This window comes from Budorcas taxicolor, chromosome 4 (genome assembly GCF_023091745.1).
Source record: "Budorcas taxicolor isolate Tak-1 chromosome 4, Takin1.1, whole genome shotgun sequence".
Lineage (NCBI taxonomy): Eukaryota > Metazoa > Chordata > Mammalia > Artiodactyla > Bovidae > Budorcas > Budorcas taxicolor.
Window position 1 is genome coordinate 45757494 of NC_068913.1, and position 22504 is coordinate 45779997.

At 39.8% G+C, this 22504-nt stretch overlaps 1 protein-coding gene across 1 annotated transcript in view; it reads left to right on the forward strand.

Moving 5' to 3' along the window:
• The first annotated feature begins 9723 nt into the window (after positions 1-9723).
• The window catches only part of GSAP (gamma-secretase activating protein), an 86521-nt gene continuing 73740 nt past the window's right edge, over positions 9724-22504 (forward strand). Inside the window, exons 1-4 of the mRNA XM_052638842.1 lie at positions 9724-9832; positions 18569-18645; positions 20387-20443; positions 22352-22421. Of these exons, the coding sequence (XP_052494802.1) occupies positions 9724-9832; positions 18569-18645; positions 20387-20443; positions 22352-22421 (313 nt within the window). The remainder of the gene's footprint in view (positions 9833-18568; positions 18646-20386; positions 20444-22351; positions 22422-22504) is intronic.

Here is a 22504-nt window from a genome sequence, read left to right on the forward strand (position 1 = left end):
CCATGGTAAGTAGCCAGTCTTCCAACTCGGCTGCCATACCCACCCTTGTACAGATGCCCTCCCCAAACCATCTGAAAGCTGATATCCCATACTGAGCAACCACCCCCACCTATCTGCCCAGGTCACCTTGATTGGATTCTGACACCTCATGCTAGGTGACACCTTCCACTGCCCCTCCTCCCCCCCCCCCCCCCCCCCCCCCTTAAACACCCTCTTCAGCCTGCTTGGGCCCCGGAATATAAATCTTGGCCAACATCCTGCCCTCAACTCTAGCTATGTGAATGCTTTGCCCCACCTGATGGTTGCTACCGCTACTGCTACTGCTAAGTCGCTTCAGTCGTGTCCGACTCTGTGCGACCCCATAGACGGCAGCCCACCAGGCTCCCCCGTCCCTGAGATTCTCCAGGCAAGAACACTGGAGTGGGGTGCAATTTCCTTCTCCAATGCAGGAAAGTGAAAAGTGAAAGTGAAGTCGCTCAGTCGTGTCCGACCCTCAGTGACCCCATGGACTGCGGCCTTCCAGGCTCCGCCGTCCAAGGGATTTCCAGGCAAGAGTACTGGAGTGGGGTGCCATTACCTGATGGTTAGAGGATGGAATTGTTTGGGATCAAAAGGGGAAAGGGCTTTGAAGGAAGAAGGGAAAAGAATAAGGACAGAAAAGGAGGCAGAAGAAGGGAAGGGAAAGCACATCTTTGTTTAAATAAATCACAAGTAAACAGATTAAGTTTCCATTAAAATGATACAGTTGAAATAAGAGAACTCTAAGAAGCCCCTTAGAAATGGAGTGCTTTCTGACTGAGGTAGAATATAGCAACATTTTTTTCCCCTGGTCATTACAAGTAATACCAAAGTCCAGATATTAGAGATGGCAACCCAACTTTCACATGATTGTTTACTTCTTAGATGATCTTTTTATATTTTGTACATACCACTGTGTGGGGCCCTAAATGGGAAACCTTAAAAAAGATGGGTTAGCTTTGCGGTGGGAAACTAAGATGGCGCCTGGTGGAAGAGATAGGGGCGTGGTCTATGTTACAGTTTTTGATTGGCTCTCTTGATTTCCGTGCACGTGGACAGCGCATGATCACCATAGACTCCTGTTACAATGAAGGCGCATGACGATTTGACCTTTAACGTGATTGGTGCAACTATGGAAAGTCCCTCGCAAAACCCCCTTGCTTGCCTATATAAACCAAGAGTTTGTGGCAATACAGCAGAACTGCTTAGATGAAACCTGCGTCGTGTGTGATTGTCTCTCGCTTGCCGAGGGGCTGGGTTGGCGGACAGCAGGCTCACCTCTCCTCGGGACCCCTCGGGATTGCTGAGGGAAGTTCCCCTGCCTCTTTCTTTCTATGGAGGCCCCCCCCCCCCACCCCGTTCTTCCTATTTGAGAAATAGTAATTCCACACAGATGATACTTACTCATCAGCTAAACTTTAAAAGGGAATTGGGGAAGCATTCTTGCTGTCAGAAGTATTTAGCACTGTTCTGATGATTTCACCCCAATTTTTCCCTATGCCCTGGTTAAATCAGGTATAATTCCTTTAGAATGGGTTCCAACTGTTGTCTAGTCCATCTTGTTAAATGTCAGCCCTCTATATCCCGTATAATCAGAGGGTTATTACTGTCTGGAGCATTTCCTTACAAGATCTATGTCAGTCTTTCCAACAAACTGCAGGGAAAGTACTCTCACACTAACATTGTAAATGATAAGCAAGCAGATTTAAACAGTTATTGTATCAATCACTGCTGTAAAACAGTGTTAGCTCTCTAAGAAAATCTGTAAAAACATATACAATGTCTCTAAGCATACAGCCATCTCCGCAACACACAGGACAAAGATTTGCACATAATATCAGGAAGATGTTCCTTAAAGCTTGAACAATAATTTTATTACCAAATTCAGAGTGAAGGTAATCTTTTAAAAATTTAAACTAGCTTTTAAAAGTAAAAAAAATTCATGTGTGGCTAAGGTTTAAAAAAAACTTTATATATTTCCCAGAGTTAACTATTGTTAGCAGTTGAGACAATCTTTAGAATTCCATTTGTAAATGGTAAGAAATAGGACTATGTCTTTTGTCTCTTTAAATACAGAGAAATAGGATTACATTTTTTAGATGAAGAAGTGTATTGGATGTCAGTGTGCCTCACTTTCACATTTAGGACAGAATTTTAACATGACTACAAAAACATTCTATCATAACAGAATTTGGAATTGATTTAGGTACATACAAATTATCCACCTTGAACATCTTGCATATTTTTAAAGATTCCCTCGAAAAGCCACATCTTTGTTCATTTCCTGTTGTGTAGATCTCTAATATTGCTGAAGCTACATTCAGTAAAACAGTGTAAAGTATGTACACAAAGAAGGAAATCCCTTTATTTCTTTCAGGGTCACTGTGTTGTGATATGCACAGAGTAGGTGTACCTTGCAAGGAGTCTTGTAATTCTGAACCACTTGTCTCCTGTTTCTTGGAGCGAGATCTCTACTTCTGCACCAAATCCACACACACTTGAAACTCAATAACTCACTCACAAAGAAAGAGAGGAAACAACTCTTATTTAAAGCATATAGTAGTTAGGACACTGCTTCTCAAACTTAACAGGCATATGAGTCATTCAGGGTCTTGTTAAAACGCACAGTCTGATCCACCCTTTACCTCTTTTCTTGCCCGTGTTTGCATCTCTCCTGTGAAGTGTTAGCACTTTACTCTTTCTCCATGCTCTACTTTCTAAAGTCCTGGCCTAAGATCCTTTTCTGTTTCCTAAAATTTCCTCCCTTCAGTTTCTGATTTCTGCAATTTGCTGCTAAAACTTGTGGCCCGCGGTCTGGTTCTAATTTATGGAATCAGTACTCACCCCCATTTTAGACTTCTCTCTGGACCGAGATTTTAGTTCTGTGATGTCACCACAGGTAACCCATCCAAGCCTTTTCCTACCTGGCCCTCTCTGTGGTGAAAGTAAGGTAGCAGTACACAAATGGAAAGATTCTTGCATGAGGTAGCAGGATTTTACTATTCAAAGTGTCAGCTGTGGACCACCAGCATCAGCATCACCTATGAACTTGTTAAACTGGAGACCCCAGCCTGCTGAATCAGAATCTACAGTTTCCCAAGATCCTCAGGTGATTTGTATGCTCATTAAATTTAGAGAATCTCCACTTGGGGTGCTGTTAGCAGAAATAACTGAGAATTCAGTCCAAACTGGCTTACATAATAAAGGAGATGTATTAGCTCTTATAATTAAAAAGTCTGCTGAGTGAGTTTTAAGTGTGATCTGATCCAGAGGTTCTTAAGTTATCAGGGATCTGAAACTAACTTTTTGCTTATCTGGGTTTTATCCTCCAAGCCTACTCCGTTAATATTATTTCATTTTATGTTAATAAGAACAATGCAAAAATATAGGACAATGTGTCCTAATGTGTTCAAAACCGGTTATGACTGTAGGATTCTTCAGTGGAAGTTACAAAAATTGTAAAATGATAGGCCTTTAAAATTGAGAGCCTTGGCCCCAAGTAAAATAAATGTCTGATTCAATTTTGTTTAGACAATAGGGAAATTTGTTATCTCTAATATCAAGAAGGCCAGAGATAGGGCTGGCATCAAGAATGAGAGGCCAAGGCCCTCTTTCTCTGCAGTTCTCTGGGCTCTACCTAGTTCTATTTGTCGACTCCCTCTTCAGACTCGTAGCAGGACTGATGAAGTTCCAGGAATCATATCCAGGCCTTGAAATAGATAAAGGCTTTTATAGATTTCTCATGTCTTTTTTTTTCTTTTTGTTTTTTTTTAGGAATAGAGAAATCTTTCCCCGAAATACCATATGAGAGGTTTCCTTACAACCCATTGTCCAGAATCGGATTTCATGCCATGACAGAGACCTCTACTTGCTTCTAAATATCTTTTCTCCCCATTTCCTTTAGTAATATTATCATGATTTTTATCAGAGCTTATGACTAGTCATTTAAATTTAAATTCCTTGTAAATTATTTCCATGTAAATGTAAATAAAAATGTTATGTAAAACTTGTGGGAAGTATTTTTTAAAAGGAAGACAGCATCCTCTTTTATTTTTCATTCTGATTTCTATAATGCAGACATGATGGTTGAAACTTTCACATTCACCTTGGACCATGATGACAGACATACTCAAAAAACTGGAAGAAGCCTGGGTCCCTGATGATTTCAGAGACCTGCCCTTAACGAGCATTGGATTACCTACCTCCAGATAGGTGAGAAAGTAAGACCTGTGTTTTTAATTCATTGTTAATTTGGGTTTGCATTGACTTCTGGTGAATCTAATCCTGACTAGTACGCATGCCCATTCCCAGTCAGTCACTGGCAAGAGGAACTGTCACCACCTGACTGGGGGCAAATGGATTGGGGAGGGCTCATAATAATCACCACAGTAAATACTACTTAAAAATATATTAAGTACTTCTGCTAGAAACAGATTACTATAGGAAAGCAGTATTCTCAATGTCTACATAAGAAGCCACCTTATTGTAAGTACTTTATCATCTTAGTTACAAAACTTAGATGATTATTTCCTAGAAAGTTCAGAAGAACCTTCAGTCCAGTCCAGTCTCTAAGTTGTGTCCGCCTCTTTGTGACCCCTGGATTATAGCACTCCAAGCTTCCCAGAGCTTGTTTAAACTCATGTCCGTTGAGTGGGTGATGCCATCCAACCCCCTCATCCTCTGTCATCCCTTTTTCCTCCTGCCTTCAATCTTTTCCAGCATCAGGGTCTTCTCCAATGAGTTGGCTTGTCTCGTCAGGTAGCCAAAGTATCGAATGGAGCTTCAGCATCAGTCCTTCCAATGAATATTCTGGGTTGATATCTTTAGGATTGACTGGTTTGATCTCCTTGTAGTCCAATGGACTCTCAAGAGTCTTCTCCAGCACCACAGTTCGAAAGCATCAATTCTTCGGTGCTCAGCCTTCTTTATGGTCCAACTCTCACATCTATACATAACTACTGGAAAAACCATAGCTTTGACTATAGGGACTTTTGTTGGCAAAGTAATGTCTCTGCTTTTTAATAGGCTGTCTAGGTTTGTCATAGCTTTTCTTCCAAGAAGTTCAGTTCAGTTCAGTTCAGTTGCTCAGTTGTGCCCGACTCTTTGTGACCCCATGAACTGTAGCATGCCAGTCCTCCCTGTCCATCACCAACTCCTGGCGTCCACCCAAACCCATGTCCATTGAGTCGTTGATGCCATCCAACCATCTCGTTCTCTGTCATCCCCTTCTCTTCCTGCCCTCAATCTTTCCCACATAAGGGTCTTTTCAAATGAGTCAGTTCTTCGCATCAGGTGGCCAAAGTATTGGAGTTTCAGCTTCAACATCAGTCTTTCCAATGAACGCCTAGGACTGATCTCCTTTAGGATGGACTGATCTCCTTTATGATGGACTGGTTGGATCTCCCTGCAGTCCAAGGGACTCTCAAGAGTCTTCTCCAACACCACAGTTCAAAAGCATCAATTCTTTGGCGCTCAGCTTTCTTCATAGTCCAACTCTCACATCCATACATGACTACTGGAAAACCCATAGCCTTGACTAGATGGACCTTTGTTGACAAAGTAATTAGGCATCTTTTAATTTCATGACTACAGTCACCATCTGCAGTGATTTAGCCCAAGAAAATCAAGTCTGTCACTGTTTCCATAGTTTCCCCATCTATTTGCCATGAAGTGATGGGACTGGATGCCATGATCTTAGTTTTTGAATATTGAGTTGTAAGCCAGCTTTTTCACTCTCCTCTTTCATCCTCATCAAGAGAATATTTTGTTCTTCTTTACTTGCTGCCATTGGGGTGGTATTATCTGCATATCTGAGATTGTTGACATTTCTCCCAGCAATCTTGATTCCAGCTTGTGATTCATCCAGCCTGGCATTTTGCATGATGTACTTTGCATAGAAGTTCAGTAAGCAGGGTGACAATATATAGCCTCGATGTACTCCTTTCCCAGTTTGGAATGAGTCTGTTGTTCCATGTCTGGTTCTAACTGTTGAGGAAGAGGAACCTTACTTATGCATTACTTAGATTCTAATGGGTTTTCTGATAACCTCTATTAATTTTCATGAAAAAATTATCAGCTGTGCTTTCAAAAGATTAGCCTCCAAACTATGAGGTTTGGATTTTAGTTGATTCACTTCTACTTAATTTCAACCAGTTGAGCTTACAAATAAAAATGTTCTTTTAGCACATTTATTGCTCGAATGTATGCCAGTTTCAAACGTAGTATCTATAGTCCTTTCCTTAAAATCCTTGCAATTTTAGAATTTTTGGTTAGATTTGTTAAATAGGCCATTTTCTAATTTCTTCAAAATCAACATGTGTAGTTTCCCACTTTCAGAAGTTCTTTCTTGGTTAGGAGAATGGTGTGAAACTTTTAATTTTAACATCTCTATTAGATAAACTATTTTCATTTACAAATGAATCACTCACCCCACATTTCTAATTCCTTTAGTTTTCTTCAACTCTAAAACTCAAGATGAAACTACAAAGAACCTAGGCTATTTTGAGGAAGTTATGTAGTTCAAATTCTGTGATTTCTCAATGTAGTCCCAGAATTCCACTCCAGTTAGGGTGTTGTATTTGTATAACTAGGAATCCTCAGGCTGAATGGTAATTTGAGTCTTCTAAGTCACTGGACATAATCAACACAAACACCAGTTGCCATAGACCTGTGTTCTGATCCCAACCTTGTGGTTAACTACTAGCTTTGCTTCTTGAGACCAGACACTAATTTCACCTTTTTAAGCCTATGTCCTCATCTATAAAATAAAGGTCTTGATTATAAGATCTTTAAATCTCCAACTCTATCCTATGCTCTGATATTAAGAAAGATGATGGTTAATTCTTAACCCCCCCCCCCCCCAAAAGCAGAATATCCCTACTCTATCCTAAAGACAGTTCCAGTACCTAATGATTCTGAGGCAGCTTTCTTTCCTTTTTTTTTTTGGAGGTAATATTTAAAGTGTGCAATGTGAGGTTTAATGTAAATATAAATTATGAAATGATTACCACAGTCAAGTTAACACATCCATCAAAGAAGCAGCTTTTAAACTAAAGAAGATAGGACATTATCCAGTTCTGCCTTGTTGAGAACTGAAGGATAATCCATTAGCATGCTTTTCCTATTTACCTTCCACAGATTGTAAACCAGTAAGTCACCTTTCAGGGCTTCCCTGGTGGCTCAGTGGTAGAGAATCCCCCTGTCAATGCAGGGTTCCATCCCTGTGTCTGGAAGATTCCCTGGAGGAGAGCATGGCAACCCACTCCAGTATTCTTGCTTGGAGAATCCCACAGACTGTGGAGCCTGGTAGGCTGGAGTCCACGAGTCGGACCCGACTTAGTGACTAGGCAACTACAAAACCTCACCATTCACTAGTCTTTTCCTTAGTGAATTATCTCCAAAGCTCACCTATTTGTATACTGTTGTTATAACGTTGGCTGTATCTTTCTGGTATCTTTGTTATTATTTCTCAGCTTCTCTACGTTTTTTTTTTTTTTTTTGGTGGTTTTTGCCGTACATTCACATGAACCAGCCATGGTTGTACATGTGTTCCCCATCCTGAACTCTGTGTTCTTTTTTAGTTAAATTTATTTTGAGGGGAATTTTTATATAATCAGTGCTTGATGAGGACTGTAAAATCAATCTTGCTTCGAAAAAATAGAGATTAACAGAAAAAAAAAATCAGAAACCTACTGAGTTTTTAAAATAGGAAAGTGAAGACGTTTCTGTATGACAAAGGCAACCTGCTCCATTTACTATGAAGGTTCAGTGTAGTATCTCCCCATGATTTCAGTGGTCTCACTTTTATGCACTCCCAATATTATCAGCCTGAGTAAGCATTTCTGTTAAGAGTTTCATGCACTTTACAGGTAGGATGATTTTCTTATGCATATGGTGGTGAGAGTGGACAACTACCTGAAATCAACCACTAGCTCAACTGGAGAAACAGGTCTGTATGGGAAAATCAATAGTTTCTTTTATCTTTTTTTACAGAGGAAGTTTTCAAATCTTAGCAAGCCTAAAAAAATCACCTTAAAAAAAAGTGAAGCTGTTAGTTGCTCAGTCGTGTCCAGCTCTTTGCAACCTAAGACTCTGGTTAAAATGCACATTTTCTGTGCCTTGCCCAGGTCTAGACTAGAGCCCAGGAGTCCACATTGTAAAACAGCTTCCCAGATGACTGCAGTGCAGGTATTTTCAGACCTTCACTTTGAGAAATGTGACATAGAGCTCAGTCTGTTACTGCATTTACTCATTCTTCAGTAACGGACGAGCAACTTCTGGGTGCTGCTGCAGAGAAGTGTGCCAAGAGGCAAGATTCAGTTCATGTTTCCATGTGGTATTTGATTGTCAAATGAGGTATACTAGCAACACTTCTCTAGAGGTTCAGGGTTAGGAAGGTCACTAGGGGCTGAAGCTGTGAGAAGACTTTGTGGATCCAGCTTGGGAGGCGCTGGTATTTTTTTTTTTTTTTTGAGAGGGAAGATGGTGGAATCAGAGGGTTTCTGGAGTCAGGCCAACCTGGAACTGAAGGTCTAGGTGAAAAGGCTGGAAGGGTCAAGTAAAGCATAGTCACTTGTTCCTGGGGTTGGCTTTCTTCCAGGTCTTTACATAGGGACATGAAGACAGCTTTGAGGGAGAGTAATAACTTGGCATTCATGTTCAGGATGGATTGGATCTGCAGTACCAAAGGTATAGCAAGCAGTAGTGACAGAACACACTCAGTTGGAAAGAAACCCGAGTGGCAAGATTGAAAACAAAACAAACAAACAAACAAAAACCATACTGGCCTTGTTTGTACTTGTATGGGGGTGAGATGGTGTCCAAAGTGACAGGTGGCCCTAGAGGAAGGAGAGCACTTTTAAAAGACAAAGTGCAAAGGGAGCCTTAATTCAGCTTCCTTGAAGCCAGTGTAGGGAACAATCTGGTAAACAGGCAGAGGACCTGTTTTTGCTGAGCCAACTGACCCTTTCCAGCGTCTCCACATCTCTCTTAAAATAGAATCATCTTCCTCACACACTCCTCGCTGCTACTGACTACCTAAATAATACTAATAAAACACCATCACCCTGAAATTGGGTTGAATAGGCCAGCCGCTTTGGCCCTGGCGATGAACCTGAAACTTCTCAGGTGAACCAGCTAGTATTACCTCTCTCTAGCCAACTGGTTTCTGAACTTTGTTGCACAGTGGACTCACCTGGGCATTAAAAGAGACAAAAGCAAACAAAAAACCAAACATCTAGTGCCCACATGTAAACGTGCAGCATAATTTGGAAACCATCGGTCCAGTCACATCTCCACAGCTTTTTATTTTTTTAATTGGAGGCTAATTGCTTTACAATATTGTAGTGGTTTTGGCCATACATTGACATCCACAGCTCTTAAAAGACCAAATCCTCCTCCTCTGCCTTCAGCCAGGAGGGTGCCAGCGGCGGGTTTGGGGCCGGGTGGGGTCTGGTCCCCGCGCCGCAGTCTCCCTTGCCCCCAGCCGGGTGTGCACAGCTCGCGGCTCGCGTGCGCGGCGCGGGCCGGGAGGAGGCGGTGCTGGGGCCTCTCGGGCCCAGGAGGCGGCGGAACCGAAAGCGGCGGCGGGGGGGTAGCGGGGAGAACCGGGGAGGGGAGAGAAGGAGGGGCGGGAGTCGGGCGCGGTGGTGCGCGGAGGGCCGGGAATGCCCGCGGTGCGGGCCGCTCCGTGGCCGAGTCCAGGCGATGGCTCTCCGTCTGATCGCCGACTTCGATCTCGAGAAGGACGTGCTCCCGTGGCTGCGGGTGCAGCTGGCGGCGTCAGCGGCCGCCGGGGCCCGAGGCGGCGGCCCAGGTGCCGTAGGCGCGCGTCCGGCCGGGGGGCGGGACAGGGCGAGGGGCGCGTCCGGCCCGGGGGCCGTGGGGGGCGTGGAGGCGGGACAGTCATTCATGTCTAGGGATTCTCGGGCTGCGCTCAAGTGGTGAGCACCGACCCAAAGCGGCAGCCTGTGCCCCCTGCCAGCCTGTGAAGTTTGGTCCTGAAAGGGGAAGGTTGCCCTCTTTAGAGTCTGGGCTTTGTCATCCTCACCCCGGGCCGCTGGGTGAAGGTTGGAGGGGCAGCCCCCGGGCAAAGTCTCGGCCGAGCTACACTGCTTCTTCTGGCGAGTCTTCCATCTTCTGGCTTACTGATTGCCCACAGTAAGTCGCCTTAGGCAGAAAGGCAGGGGACACTAGTGGTACCCTAAGCATCATCTCATCAGGCAGGAGGAACAGCTGCCCAGGCTCTGCTCCCCTGGCGCAAGGCTGCGGGGAGTGGGAGAGGGTGGTTCTCTATGCTTCATTCACATCTCACCTGTTTTAAAAAGATTTGTCAGCAGAGTAGGGGCTCTAGCAAGACTAGGGGCTGGAAGGTCTTACTTTATGCAAAAAAAAAAAAAAAAAGATGCTCGGGTGTCCTGCCCTACTTTCTCAGGGTGGATTGGAATACATTCCCCGCAGTTGAGGCTTTGGTTTTCATGTGTCTCAGAAATCCTTTGAATTTGAGGGAGTGAAAAGTGACTTTTGAGCCTTCCCAGCACTGATCAATTGAAACTTTAAAGAAGGGGAACTCCGTGATTTCTCAGGTTGTTTTGTAAGAAGAGAAGTTTGCTTCACATAATGTTGCATCTTCGGGACTTGGGTTCAGGTTCTAAGCAATGATACCCTGGAATCCCAGTTGTACACAGGAGCTAGCCACTTCAGTGTATGTTTCCTCCACTTCTGGTTTTCCTTAAGCACTGTAGACTGCTGGAAGGCACTTTTTGGGAAACAGCTATCAAACTACCGGTATCTACAACTCCTTTCCCGTCATCACTGGAGAAAGTTTTCTGTCCTGTGGTTTTAGCCGAATATTTGTAGGGTTCCTTGTTTTGGCATGTTGGCTCTCTTGGTTCCAAATACAGAGTCATCTTTGTCTAGCTCAAGACTCCAGTTTGACTAGTGAGTTTGACCAACGACTAGTGTCATTATTAGTAAAGGCTCACTTTGGCAGGGTGGGAAGGTGCTGCATTTTAAAAAGTCTCCTGGATGTCTAAAGAGTTTCTGAAGGTTTGTGCTTTTCAGCACAAAGTGATCCTTTCTCTGGCATGTATACTCAGTCATGTCTGTCTCTTTGTGACCCTGTGAACTATCGCCTGCCAGGCTCCTCTGTCCATGTAATTTTCCAGGCAAGAATATGGAGCTGGTTGCCATTTCCTACTCCAAGGGATCTGCCCAACCCAGGGGCCGAACCTTTGTCTCTTGGGTCTCCTGCACTGGCAGGCAGATTCTTTACCACTGTGCCACCTGGGAAGCCCCTTTTCTCTGGACCATCTCCTTATATAGCTAAGTGGCAGTTGCTTGAGAATGAGAAGTTAGATGAAGTGTAAAATGCCACAGTCTTATGTTTCAGTAATGTGTTGTGATTGAAAAGCTGTGTGTGAGCCGGTTAGATTTTGGCTTCTTTGTGTCTTTAATTCATCTGTGAAGACACCTAGACTTGTGCATTGACATTCCACCAAACAGCAGATACCCCTGGGTCCTCAGAAAGTAAACTTAATAGAAATACCAGCCTTTTCTCATATTGTTAGTATTTTGCTCCTACAGAGCAGCTTGGCAAAAATATTAGCCCTGTTATCCTAAAAGACATTGTTACTTCTGATAATCACTAGTGGTGGCAGCTAAAAAACCCCACAAGTTAATTCTTCTTCTGCTGTAATTTGTAGCACTGGCAGAGGAATCTGGAATTCTGTTTTATCTCTAGCACAGCTCTAACTCCATACATTTGTGTAAATTATTTTCCTTTCAAAGTCTCAGCTGTTCAAATGTAAATTATGAATAATTATATCATTGTAAGTCTCCTCTCTGCACACTTGCTCTCTTAATTTGAAGCCTTAATGTTTTTACATAAATAAATACAGTTGAAGATTTCTTAATGGTGCCAAGTAGTACTCCTGATGTATGACATATTTCTGGCAAAAATAGCCAGAGAGCTAGGCTAAGTTGGCCAGGCAGAAATTTAGTGGGATAGCATTTTAGTCAATAGAGGTTAAGAAATAAGGAGACCAGATTTGGTTACTGCCTCTGTTCCTGGTTCTGGGTTGAACTTTGGGGAAATTATTTCTCCTGAAATAAATGAAGAAAATATTTGTTCTTTAAAAAAAAAAACAGTTATACAAAAGAATATTTTAACACATGTAAGCTATAAATAATATAAAAGCAAAACCATGTACCTGTCTTAAAAATAGAAAATAGCAGGACTTTTGATGGTTCTTGGGTCTCCCTATTTGATCCTATTTCTCTTCATATGCCTCATCTATATGTTGCTGCCTACAACCATTTAAACTTTTATATTTTCACATTTCTTCTATCTTATTTGTAGTTTTAACCTGTATCTATCTCCCTAAGCAAAATATCATTTCATTTTCTTGTTTGTGAACTTTAAGTAAGTGAAAGAATATCATATGTATTCTTTCTGCTTTTTTTTTCCTTCTCAGTATTGTACGATTTATCCATGTTGCCTGGTATGTGATGTGTGATGAATTGCTTCAGTGATGTCTGACTCTTTGCAATACCATGGACTGTAGCCCGCCAGGCTCCTCTGTCCATGGGATTCTCCAGGCAAGAATACTGGAGTGGGTTGCCATGCCCTCCTCCAGGGGATCTTCCAAACCCAGGGATCGAACCTGGATCTCTTATATCTTGTGCATTGGCAAGCAGGTTCTTTACCACTAGCGCCACATTGACTGCTATAGGGCATTACTTTTCACTGCTGTGTAGTATTCCATTTGTGTGCCTATACAATATGGTAACCATGGAGATGCAATGCTTAGATCTTTGTTTCAAGGAAGGGCTTGTCCCAAGCGCTGTGACTTGGTAACAGAGCCATCACCTGTCAGCATCTTCAGGGTTGGCCTTGGCAGAGGGCTGTATCACCCAAGTTTATGCCCCTTTAGGTGTGCCCTCCTCTAATAAGGGGTTCAGGTAGGATATAAAAGCCTGGGCATTTTGACTCACACGGGACAACTGTGGCAATTCATTTCAATTCTGGAGCTTCCTTGATGGAGGACCCCAACGTCATCTGAGGCCACTGGACCTTTATTGTAGCTTGACTTCTTCCCCCCGCCCCGATCCTGCTTCTTCTCCTTCGTGTTACAGACATTAATGCCACTTTAATAACCACAGTCTAGTAAATATCGTGTATACTAAAGTGTCTCAGGGTGTTTCCTAGGGAACCTATCTTACTTATCCTTTTCCTGATGGTGACGTTTGGGAGGTTTCTGGGGTTTGCTGTTATATTCAATGCTTTTACTAATCTTGTGCACGTCACCTGGTGCAAGTTTCTCTAGAACAGATGTCTGACAGTGAGGTTGCTGAGTCACAGGCTATGCACATCTTCACTTTTCCTGCGTGCTCAATTGCTGCAGTTCTGTCCAACTCTTTGCAACCCTATGGACTGTAGCCTGTCAGGCTCCTCTGTCTGTGGGATTCTCCAGGCAAGAATGCTGTCGTGGGTTGCCACGCCCTTTTCTGTGGGATCTTCCCGACCCAGAGATAGAACCTGCATCTCCTGCATCTAAGACATTGAAGGCAGATTCTTTATCCATTGGGTTACCCCCTCAGTTCAGTTCAGTTCAGTACCGTCGCTCAGTCGTGTCCGACTCTTTGTGACCCCATGAATCGCAGCGCACCAGGCCTCCCTGTCCATCACCAACTCCCGGAGTTCACTCAGACTCGCGTCCATCGAGTCAGTGATGCCATCCAGCCATCTCATCCTCTGTCGTCCCCTTCTCCTCCTGCCCCCAATCCCTCCCAGGATCAGAGTCTTTGGGTAGTACCAAATTGCTATCCAAAATACTTGTATCATTTGTGTTATCAAAATATTTTTGGTACCCTATATCTTTACAAGCTCTTGATTTTTCCAAGGGTTTAATTTCTTGTCAGACTGGTGGGTCTAAATAATACTTCTTTATGATCTGAGGTTGAACATCTCTATATACTTAACTGGCTGTTTGTTTCTTCTTCTGTACGGTGTTCATCCTTTTGTCTATTTTCTGTTGTGGGTTTTTTTTCCCATGTTGATTTTAAGGCATTCTTCATTCTGGATTCTAGTCCTTTGTTTATCATATATGTTCCAAGTATCTGTTGTCTTTTTTCAGTTTGTAGTTACCTTTGCTAAATAAGAGTTCTTGATTATAATGTAGTCTAATTTGTGAGTGTTTTTCCTTTATGGTTTGTGCTTTTGGGATATTTTAAAGAAACTTAGAAGTCATGAAGACATTTTTATATTAACTTCTAAAAGCTTTAAAGCTTTTCTTTTTGAATTTTGTTATTTTTTAAATTCACCTGGAATGTATTTCTGTGTGTAATGTGATATAGGAATCAGGGGAACACTGGAGCCTTTAGAAGTAGTCTTGATATCTGTTACTTTTAAGCTGGGTGGTCGTTACATGGTCTTATTTTGTTATTATCTATAGCTTACATGTGTTAAAATATTCTTTTGTAAACTGCATTGTTTTTCTGTGTTAATAGCTAGTAGTTCTACGGTGACTAACCAGATAGCCCTACCTTTTCTCACTGACAGCAAAACCACTTCCTTTACACATGATGTTTCCATATGCGTGTGAGTCTTCTTTTCTGGGTTTTAAATTTTGTTCCATTGGTCAATATAAGGTGAAGACATCTTAGTAACTATCTTTCTGTTAAGTCTTGGTAACTGGTAGAGTAAGTCTCCTCACCTCAGTCTCTGTTGGGGTCCTCTTGGCTATTTTATGCTCCTTGTTCTTACATTTAGATTTTGGAATCAGCCTGTCAGATTTCACCAAAAAGTCTGTTGGATTTTTTTATTTGAGTTACATTGAATCTATAGATCATCTAGGAGAGAAGTTGCATCTTTACGATATTAAATCTTCCCAACTGTGAACAAAGTATATAGCCTGTTCTTTATTTAGAGCCTTTTTATGACTCTTAACAAGTCTTAGAATTTTCTCTATGAAAATTTGCTAGATTTACTCCTGGGCTACTGTTATTTTTTGTTACTCTCATAAATGGCACATTTAAAAACATTATATGTACTATTACTGGTGTGTAGCAATATAATAGATTTTATATATTAATTTTTGTGTCTAATGCTTAATCTCCTCTTGGAATGTATCAGATCCTCAGGAAACTTAAGAAAAAGTCTGTGGTATGTGAATTTTCTGAGGTTTCAATGTCACGTATACTTAAGACCAGGAAGAATGTGGGTTTCCATTCCTGTGTCCCCTTGTCCGCTTCGATTAGTACTAGATTTGTGAATTTGTTAGAATTTAGTAATATTCCAGACTGATCATTCTTTCTAATATTGTAATTATTCATCTTTTCCAGGGAAGTGATATATTGTACCAGGTGACTGCCTCAAGGGTAGTGCTTTGGTTGTTGCCTCCTAGATACCCCCAAACAGATTTGGGGGCTAGAGGATGGCTTGTCACATTATTTTTCTTTATCGTTTCAGTCTTCTCTTGCCACTGTCCTTCCTGTTCACTGTTCCTCCCCTACTTTCCTAGTCTCCTTTTCTGAGTCTCTTCTCTCTTTCTGGCTTCATCACCCCACGCTTGATTTTCCTCATCTTACCCAGAATATGAAATATAAATCACATAATGACGTTTACTTCATAAGTTTAGGAATTATAGCACCTAGTCATGTTGGGCAGGAGGATTTATGTGAATTATTTACGGAATAGAAATGTCATAGGTATAATCATATTTAACACTCCTTGATCTGTGTTTTAGAAACTAGTTCAAATTTTTGTATAAGGCTGTGAGACTACCCATGCTCCCATAGTCATTAGAAAGAAAATAAATACTTTTATATGAGATTTATCTTATTTCATAGCCATTGGAAACCAAATCTGCATACTTGGTAAACATCTTCTTTTAAAGTGAAATCACTGGTGTTTAGTACAGGATACACTGAGCTGGATGAGACTATGTGGCAAACCAGCTTAAATTTCACATGAGCTGTGACTTTGCCAACACCTTTAGCATCTACTTATTTATATTTTTTATATTAGATTTACTTTTATGCAAGTAACTGTCAAAATGCTACATTTTTTCTTCATGAGCGCTGATTTAACTAAACTGTAAAATTAAACCACATTTCCTCATTTGAAATTGCTAAACTTCCTCCTGGACTTTCCAATGATGAACTGTGGGAGAATAGTCAGAATGAATAAGCAAAGAGGTTATTGAATAAGTCTTTTAAAAGGGTGTGTCTAAAACATGAGCAGCTAATCTGAAGAGGAAGGGCTAGTGGGTTTATAGTGTGTGGTGAGATGCCAGTGTCTGGATTTCCAGTATTGCCAAATTTATCTAATGCAAATGTCCTAAAGATGAGATCCATGTGCTTAACTGCGGGATTACTTAAGACTGCAATCATTGCTCCCTAATAGACCCATGAAGGCAATATTTTTATTATTTTCTTCAAATCTGCATATCATGATTACATTGCAAGCTGGTTACAATTGTGCTGTCTAATAAATATTGTTTAATGTATATTGTAAATATGTACTTCAGTGGTTCTCAGTTCTGGCTGCCCATTAGAATAACAAAGCAAACTTAAAAACACACACAGGAGAGAGTAGGACCTTCACCAGCTCAAAAAATCAGAATATTTGGGGGCAGGATTTGGGCATCCATGTTCTTTCAAAATTTCCCCTGATGATTCTAACACAACCAGCCTTAAGAACCACTGATTTAATGGAATAAGCATATATCATTTGTAATCTACACTTGTTGAAGACTTTTTTTCTCTTAATATTATAGTGATTTGAAAATAGGTGTGCTTTTGCAAGGAAATTGGATTTTCTTATCAAGATTCTTATAAAGCAGTTTCTTATCTTAGTTAAACCCTTTTAAGTGTACTTTTGAGAAGTCCCAGGATCCTTATAATCTGGAAAGAAAAAAAATACTTTGCAAAATATTGACACATTACATTCCAGGAGTTTTGAGTCATATGCAGGATGAAAAATAACTCACAGAAATTCTCTTTAGATGTCTGCAAAATCTACCTTAAAGGATTTTTCAGTAATTACCCATTTTCCTATTGTAAGTATGATAGAGGAAGCAGTTCATTCTGTTTACCTTTTCTTTGCTATTCAGCAGTAAGCTAACTGAATCGTATTATTATCCTAAGAGACCAAGGGATTATTTTTTTTAATCATTGAGAAGTGTTTCTGATACCTCACTAGACATTGAAAGTTGTATATACATATATAAGCAACACTCACCCCTCCCTTTGCCGTGTCTGCAGAAAATCCATGCAGTTTCTTTCTGTGAAGAGTTTGGAAGTGAGACTGCAGGATGATGCCTGGGTTCTCAGTGAACCTGCTCTTTGCCTCTCTAAATGTTTCCCACTGCCAGCTCCAGTGCAGGGATTGAGTTCACCAATTATCCTGATTTTGTATCTTGATTTTTCCTTTTTAATCAGGAATACAGGCTAAATTTGCTCTGATTTATAGGGTATTTTGCATATTTTTTTCTGAATATTGGTATTTGTCATAATCAACATGATATTTTAAACATCTAAAAACACTATTCTTGTGTGGGGAAGATGAGTCAAGTTTAAGCAATTTATTTTGAGGAAATTGGGGAAATATGCATTTCTCACTGATTAATGATGGTAATTATCCATGCTGTTTCTAACCAGTGTTTAAATCCTTTAACTGTAGAATTCAGAGGAATATCCTAAAATTTTAGAAGAAAGGTGATGATCAGTTAACTTACAAGTTAAATGTTCTGTGTAAACAATCTTTATATCAGTCATTGAAGATGGCCTTCATACAGAAGAGTATGCAGATCACAGTGCACAGCTCAGTTAATCTTCACAAAGTGAGGCACCTCCGTGGAACCAGCACTCAGAGCAGGAAGGAAAACATTAATAGAACCACAAAGATCCCCTTCATACTCCTTTCAGCTGTCATTCAGCTAGCACCATAGATTCTTTGTGCCATTTTTGAAACTTATGTATAAATTAAATCATACAGTTTGTGCCTTTTTGGGGAGGAGTGAAAATATGAGTTTCTTTTACTCAATTATTTGTGTATGTATGTATGTTATAGCAAGTTAATTCATTCTTCTTATTATATAACATTCCATTGTTTGAATATATCATGATTTATTAGTTCTTTGCTTGATGAATATTTTGGGTTTCCAGTTATGGCTATTATGAATCATAGTGCTGTATATGTCATATGTGTCATTTGCCAAATTATGTGTATACTTCTGATGAGATATAAGCACACAGACAATTGTTGAGCCATATACATTCAGCCTTAGTAGATTCTGCTGGTTTTGTCCAATGTACACTTCCATTAGCAAGATTTCCTTGAGATACTTGCTAATCACTACTTTCCTCTTCCTTAAAAGTCATTGCTAATCTGATCTCCAGTAAAATAGATTAGCTTTGCCTGTTTTTAAGCTCTATATGATGGAATTATCATTGTATTTGGCTTTTAAAATCTAATGCAGATATATTTTTGTTAGGTATGTTTTTAAACATCTCCTTCTAGATATTAACTTGATTATTTCTGTTTTAGGTGTTTTGGAAAACAATTATGAGTGCTTACGTGTACTAAATGTTGAACAAAACAGAAATATTATTTATACCTATAAGGTAAGTCTATATTCTTTTTTAAATTGTGGTAGAATATACATAACACGAGGAGGGCATGGCAACCCACTGCAGTATTCTTGCCTGGAGAATCCCCATGGATAAAGGAGCAAAGCATTCATGGGATCGCAGAGCATTGAACATAAAGAGCAGCTAAGCACACACACACATACTTAACATAAAATTTACTCTTCAACCATTTATATATATTTTTTTTTAACAGACTTTTATGCTTTATCTTTTTAAGGTGTAGTGAATAAGACTTGTTGGCATTTAATCTTTAACATATGACTTTTTATTTTGTGAGATTGAATAGGATGACTGAAATTCAGTCTTATGTAATACTTTTTCTTTTTTAAATAAAATAAAACTATACCCAATGTCTGATACAGTGCTCAAAGGTTTTGAATAAATGAACAGTTTCATCCTTTAGAGGTAAAATGCCAAGTAAGAGATATTTAAACTTAATCAATATGTTAAGTTTTTATCTTTGAGAAAACATTAAATATTATTACTGTACATCATCTGTTCAGATTTCTGTATACTCAGAGTTTTGAGGCATTATTATTTAACAGTGTGTTTTCAATGTTAACTGTTCTAAGGAAAGAAAATTTAACTTCGTGGATAATTTTACTGTAATAGTGAAACGTGAAAGAATAATTGCAGTGGCCAGTTTGCTTTGCAAGTTGTATTACTGTACTTTTTTTGCTTAAAGAAGTTATTTTAAGTTGTATCCATGGGGATGCTACATGCAAGGAATTCTATGATTCACGAAGTTTTTGGTTGTTGTTCATTTGCTTAGTCATGTCTGACTCTTTGCCAAGCTTCCCTGTCTTTTACCATCTCCCAGAGTTTGCTCAAACTCATGTCCATTGAGTCGGTGATGCCATCCAACCATCTCATCCTCTGCCGTCCCCTTCTCTTCCTGCCTTCAGTCTTTCCCAGCATCAGGGTCTTTTCTAATAAGTCAGTTCTTCTCCTCAGGTGGTCAGAGTATTAGAGCTTCAGCTTCAACATCAGTCCTCCCAGTGAATATTCAGGGTTGATTTCTTTTAGGATTAACTGGTTTGATCTCCTTTCAGTCCAAGGGACTCTCAACAGTCTTCTCAACGCCACAGTTTGAAGGCATCAATTCTTTGGTGCTCAGCCTTTATTATTGTCCAGCTCTCATATCTACATGACAGCTGGAAAAACCATAGCTTTGACTGTACGGACCTTTGTCAGCAAAGTAATGTCTCTGCTTTTTAATACACTGTCTAGACTTGTTATAGCTGTTCTTCCAAGGAGCATGCATCTTTTTATTTCATGGCTGCAGTAACCATTCACAGTGATTTTGGAGCCCAAGAAAATAAAATCTGTCACTGTTTCCATTGTTTCGCCGTCTATTTGCCAAGAAGTTTTATTTATAAGACTATCATGGACTTAGTCTACCTACTTTCAGTATCCATCATTCATATTCTTTTACAGAAATAAATTAAAGTAGAAAAAGATTTGCTCCTTCACTGTGCTCTGTTCTATAGACAGGCTTCCTCAGACTCACTGAGCTGTATGTTCTTGGTTCCCTTTCACCGCTTGACCTGTGTTGCCATCGAAAACCTGTTCAGTCCTTCTCTGACATGCACAGCAGGCTACCTTTAGAGTGCTTATTGCTAATACTGGTTGAATTATTGCAGATTTCTTTTAAAACTAGTGAATTCCTAAACAATGACCTTTAATAAACATCTAGTTAATTTTTTCTTTTCAGGACAATAAGGGAAATGTCTTCTTTGGATTATATGATTACCAAACCAAACAAAATGAGGTAAAAATCACCATAAATTATAGTTTTCAGTTACTTTACTGCCTTTGGTTTTCCTTTTTTTAAGATACAAATTTATTTTATATTTTTTTGTCTTCCTTCTCTTGTCCTTTTATACTATCTTTAAAAAAAAAATGTGAGGACTCCTGGACCAAATGTCAACTGTAGTCTTTTAGTCCTTTGAGATTTAAGCTGAACAGGTTCAAACCAGTTATCCAGTATTCTGTAGGAATGTAGGAAGTCCAGTGGCCTCCCTAGGATGTGTGTTTCCCAGAAGCTTAGGATGTCAGAATGACCTCTGACTCTGAGTTCTGCTTCTGCAGAACTTCACTGATTTTCTTCTCATTGCTTCTCAAAGATCCAGTGGTAGAATGAGCCTCTTTTTCTTCATCTTTCCCCAGACAGCTCACATAAGACATTGGTTAATGTGACAGGCTTGTCTAATTCTTGAGGCAAATGGGAGGAGGTCCTTTTGCGTCTATGTAAAAATAATTTGTAAATATCAAGAGACTGAGAAGTCTATAAATGTACACTGTCATGAGTCATTCCAAAACACATTATTACATGAAAAAGCAAGTTGCCAGAATAATGCATTCCATTTATGTTTTATAAAAAAACTTGCAAGAAAATGACATAATATATGTGTGTAAATATATTAAAAACTCATTTTGGATGATCTGAAAGACTACAGAGTAAATTACAAAATGTTTCTTTTTCAAAAGGGTTTGGGATAGGATGAATCTAATGGAGAACTTAGACTTTTTGTTTGGTAGTGTTTGCATGTTTTAAACACTTATGAGACTATGTGTGTTATTACATAATTAAAAGGATGAAGCAGTTACAATTAAGTATATACATTCATGCCTCTTCTTACTTATAAATAAGAATCCCTCAGAGCAAGAATAAAGGAAACCATAATTTGTCACATGAATTCAGAGCTTTCTTATTAAATCAAAGTTTACTTTTCCTAACTTCTCAACGTTTTTTATCAACTTTTGGCCATTGCATTCTAGTATGTTTTCAGTGCTTTTTTAGTCTGCAAGTACGATTTACCTTTGTAATAGTTCTGCTAGTCACTGTTTCTCTTAACTTGTTCTCTCCTGAAGTCTAAGATTCTGTCTTTCCTTATACCCTGAATATGTTTTAAGAGAATTTGCTTAATATAACTGTGATTGTCTCCATTTCCTCAGTCTGCACCTCACATCCTCCTTCTGCATGACCATTTTAATTTTCTTTGATATCCCAGGAAATAGAATGTTGCAACATTTAAACAGTAAGAAAATAAAATACAGGTTAAATAAAAATAGCAGATTACTTTGCCAGTGTTCTAAATATGGGCATCCTTTAGGAGATGCACTTGTGACAGTCTCTTAGACATAGTTAATGATGTCATAGTTATGTAATTTGATTAAAATGCTAACTTGCTTTCATAATCCTAATTGCTCACCCTTGAGTGCTTATTATGTGTGGCAGACATTGTAGTAAGTATCCTCACATGGATTATTTAACTCAGCACTTTTAAGGATCTCCCAAGATGGGTAGTAACATGATTCCTATTTTGCTGATGGGAGGATAGAATGGTTGAGTAACTCATCCAAAGTCACACAGCTAGCAAGTGACAGAATTAGGATTTGAGCCTGGGTCTAGCTTGGCTTCAAGGTCTGTGCTTTTAACTACTACACTGTGTTGTCTAATGGTTAAATTTCAGTGCCAAACATGGCCTACAACAGCAAACTTTTTTCTTAAAAAATAATCTGAAACTTCTCCGTATAGTTAAACTGGTTCATTGGTGGTCCTTTAATAAAATGCCTGCCACAGTGATACTTGCTAAAGAGCTGAGTGGGGATATGCATTCATAAAATTGTTATTTAACATGAAACTCCAAATTAAAAAATGCTTCTGTTTTAATAGCATCTCTATACATTTGAGAAAGATTTGCAAGTTGTCAGTTGCTCAGTCAACAGGGAGAAGACTTTGCTGGGTAAGTTGAACTCTTTTATTGCTATAAGTCGAGAACGAAACTATATTTTTTGAGTTTCAAAGTATTGAATTTTTACAATAGTT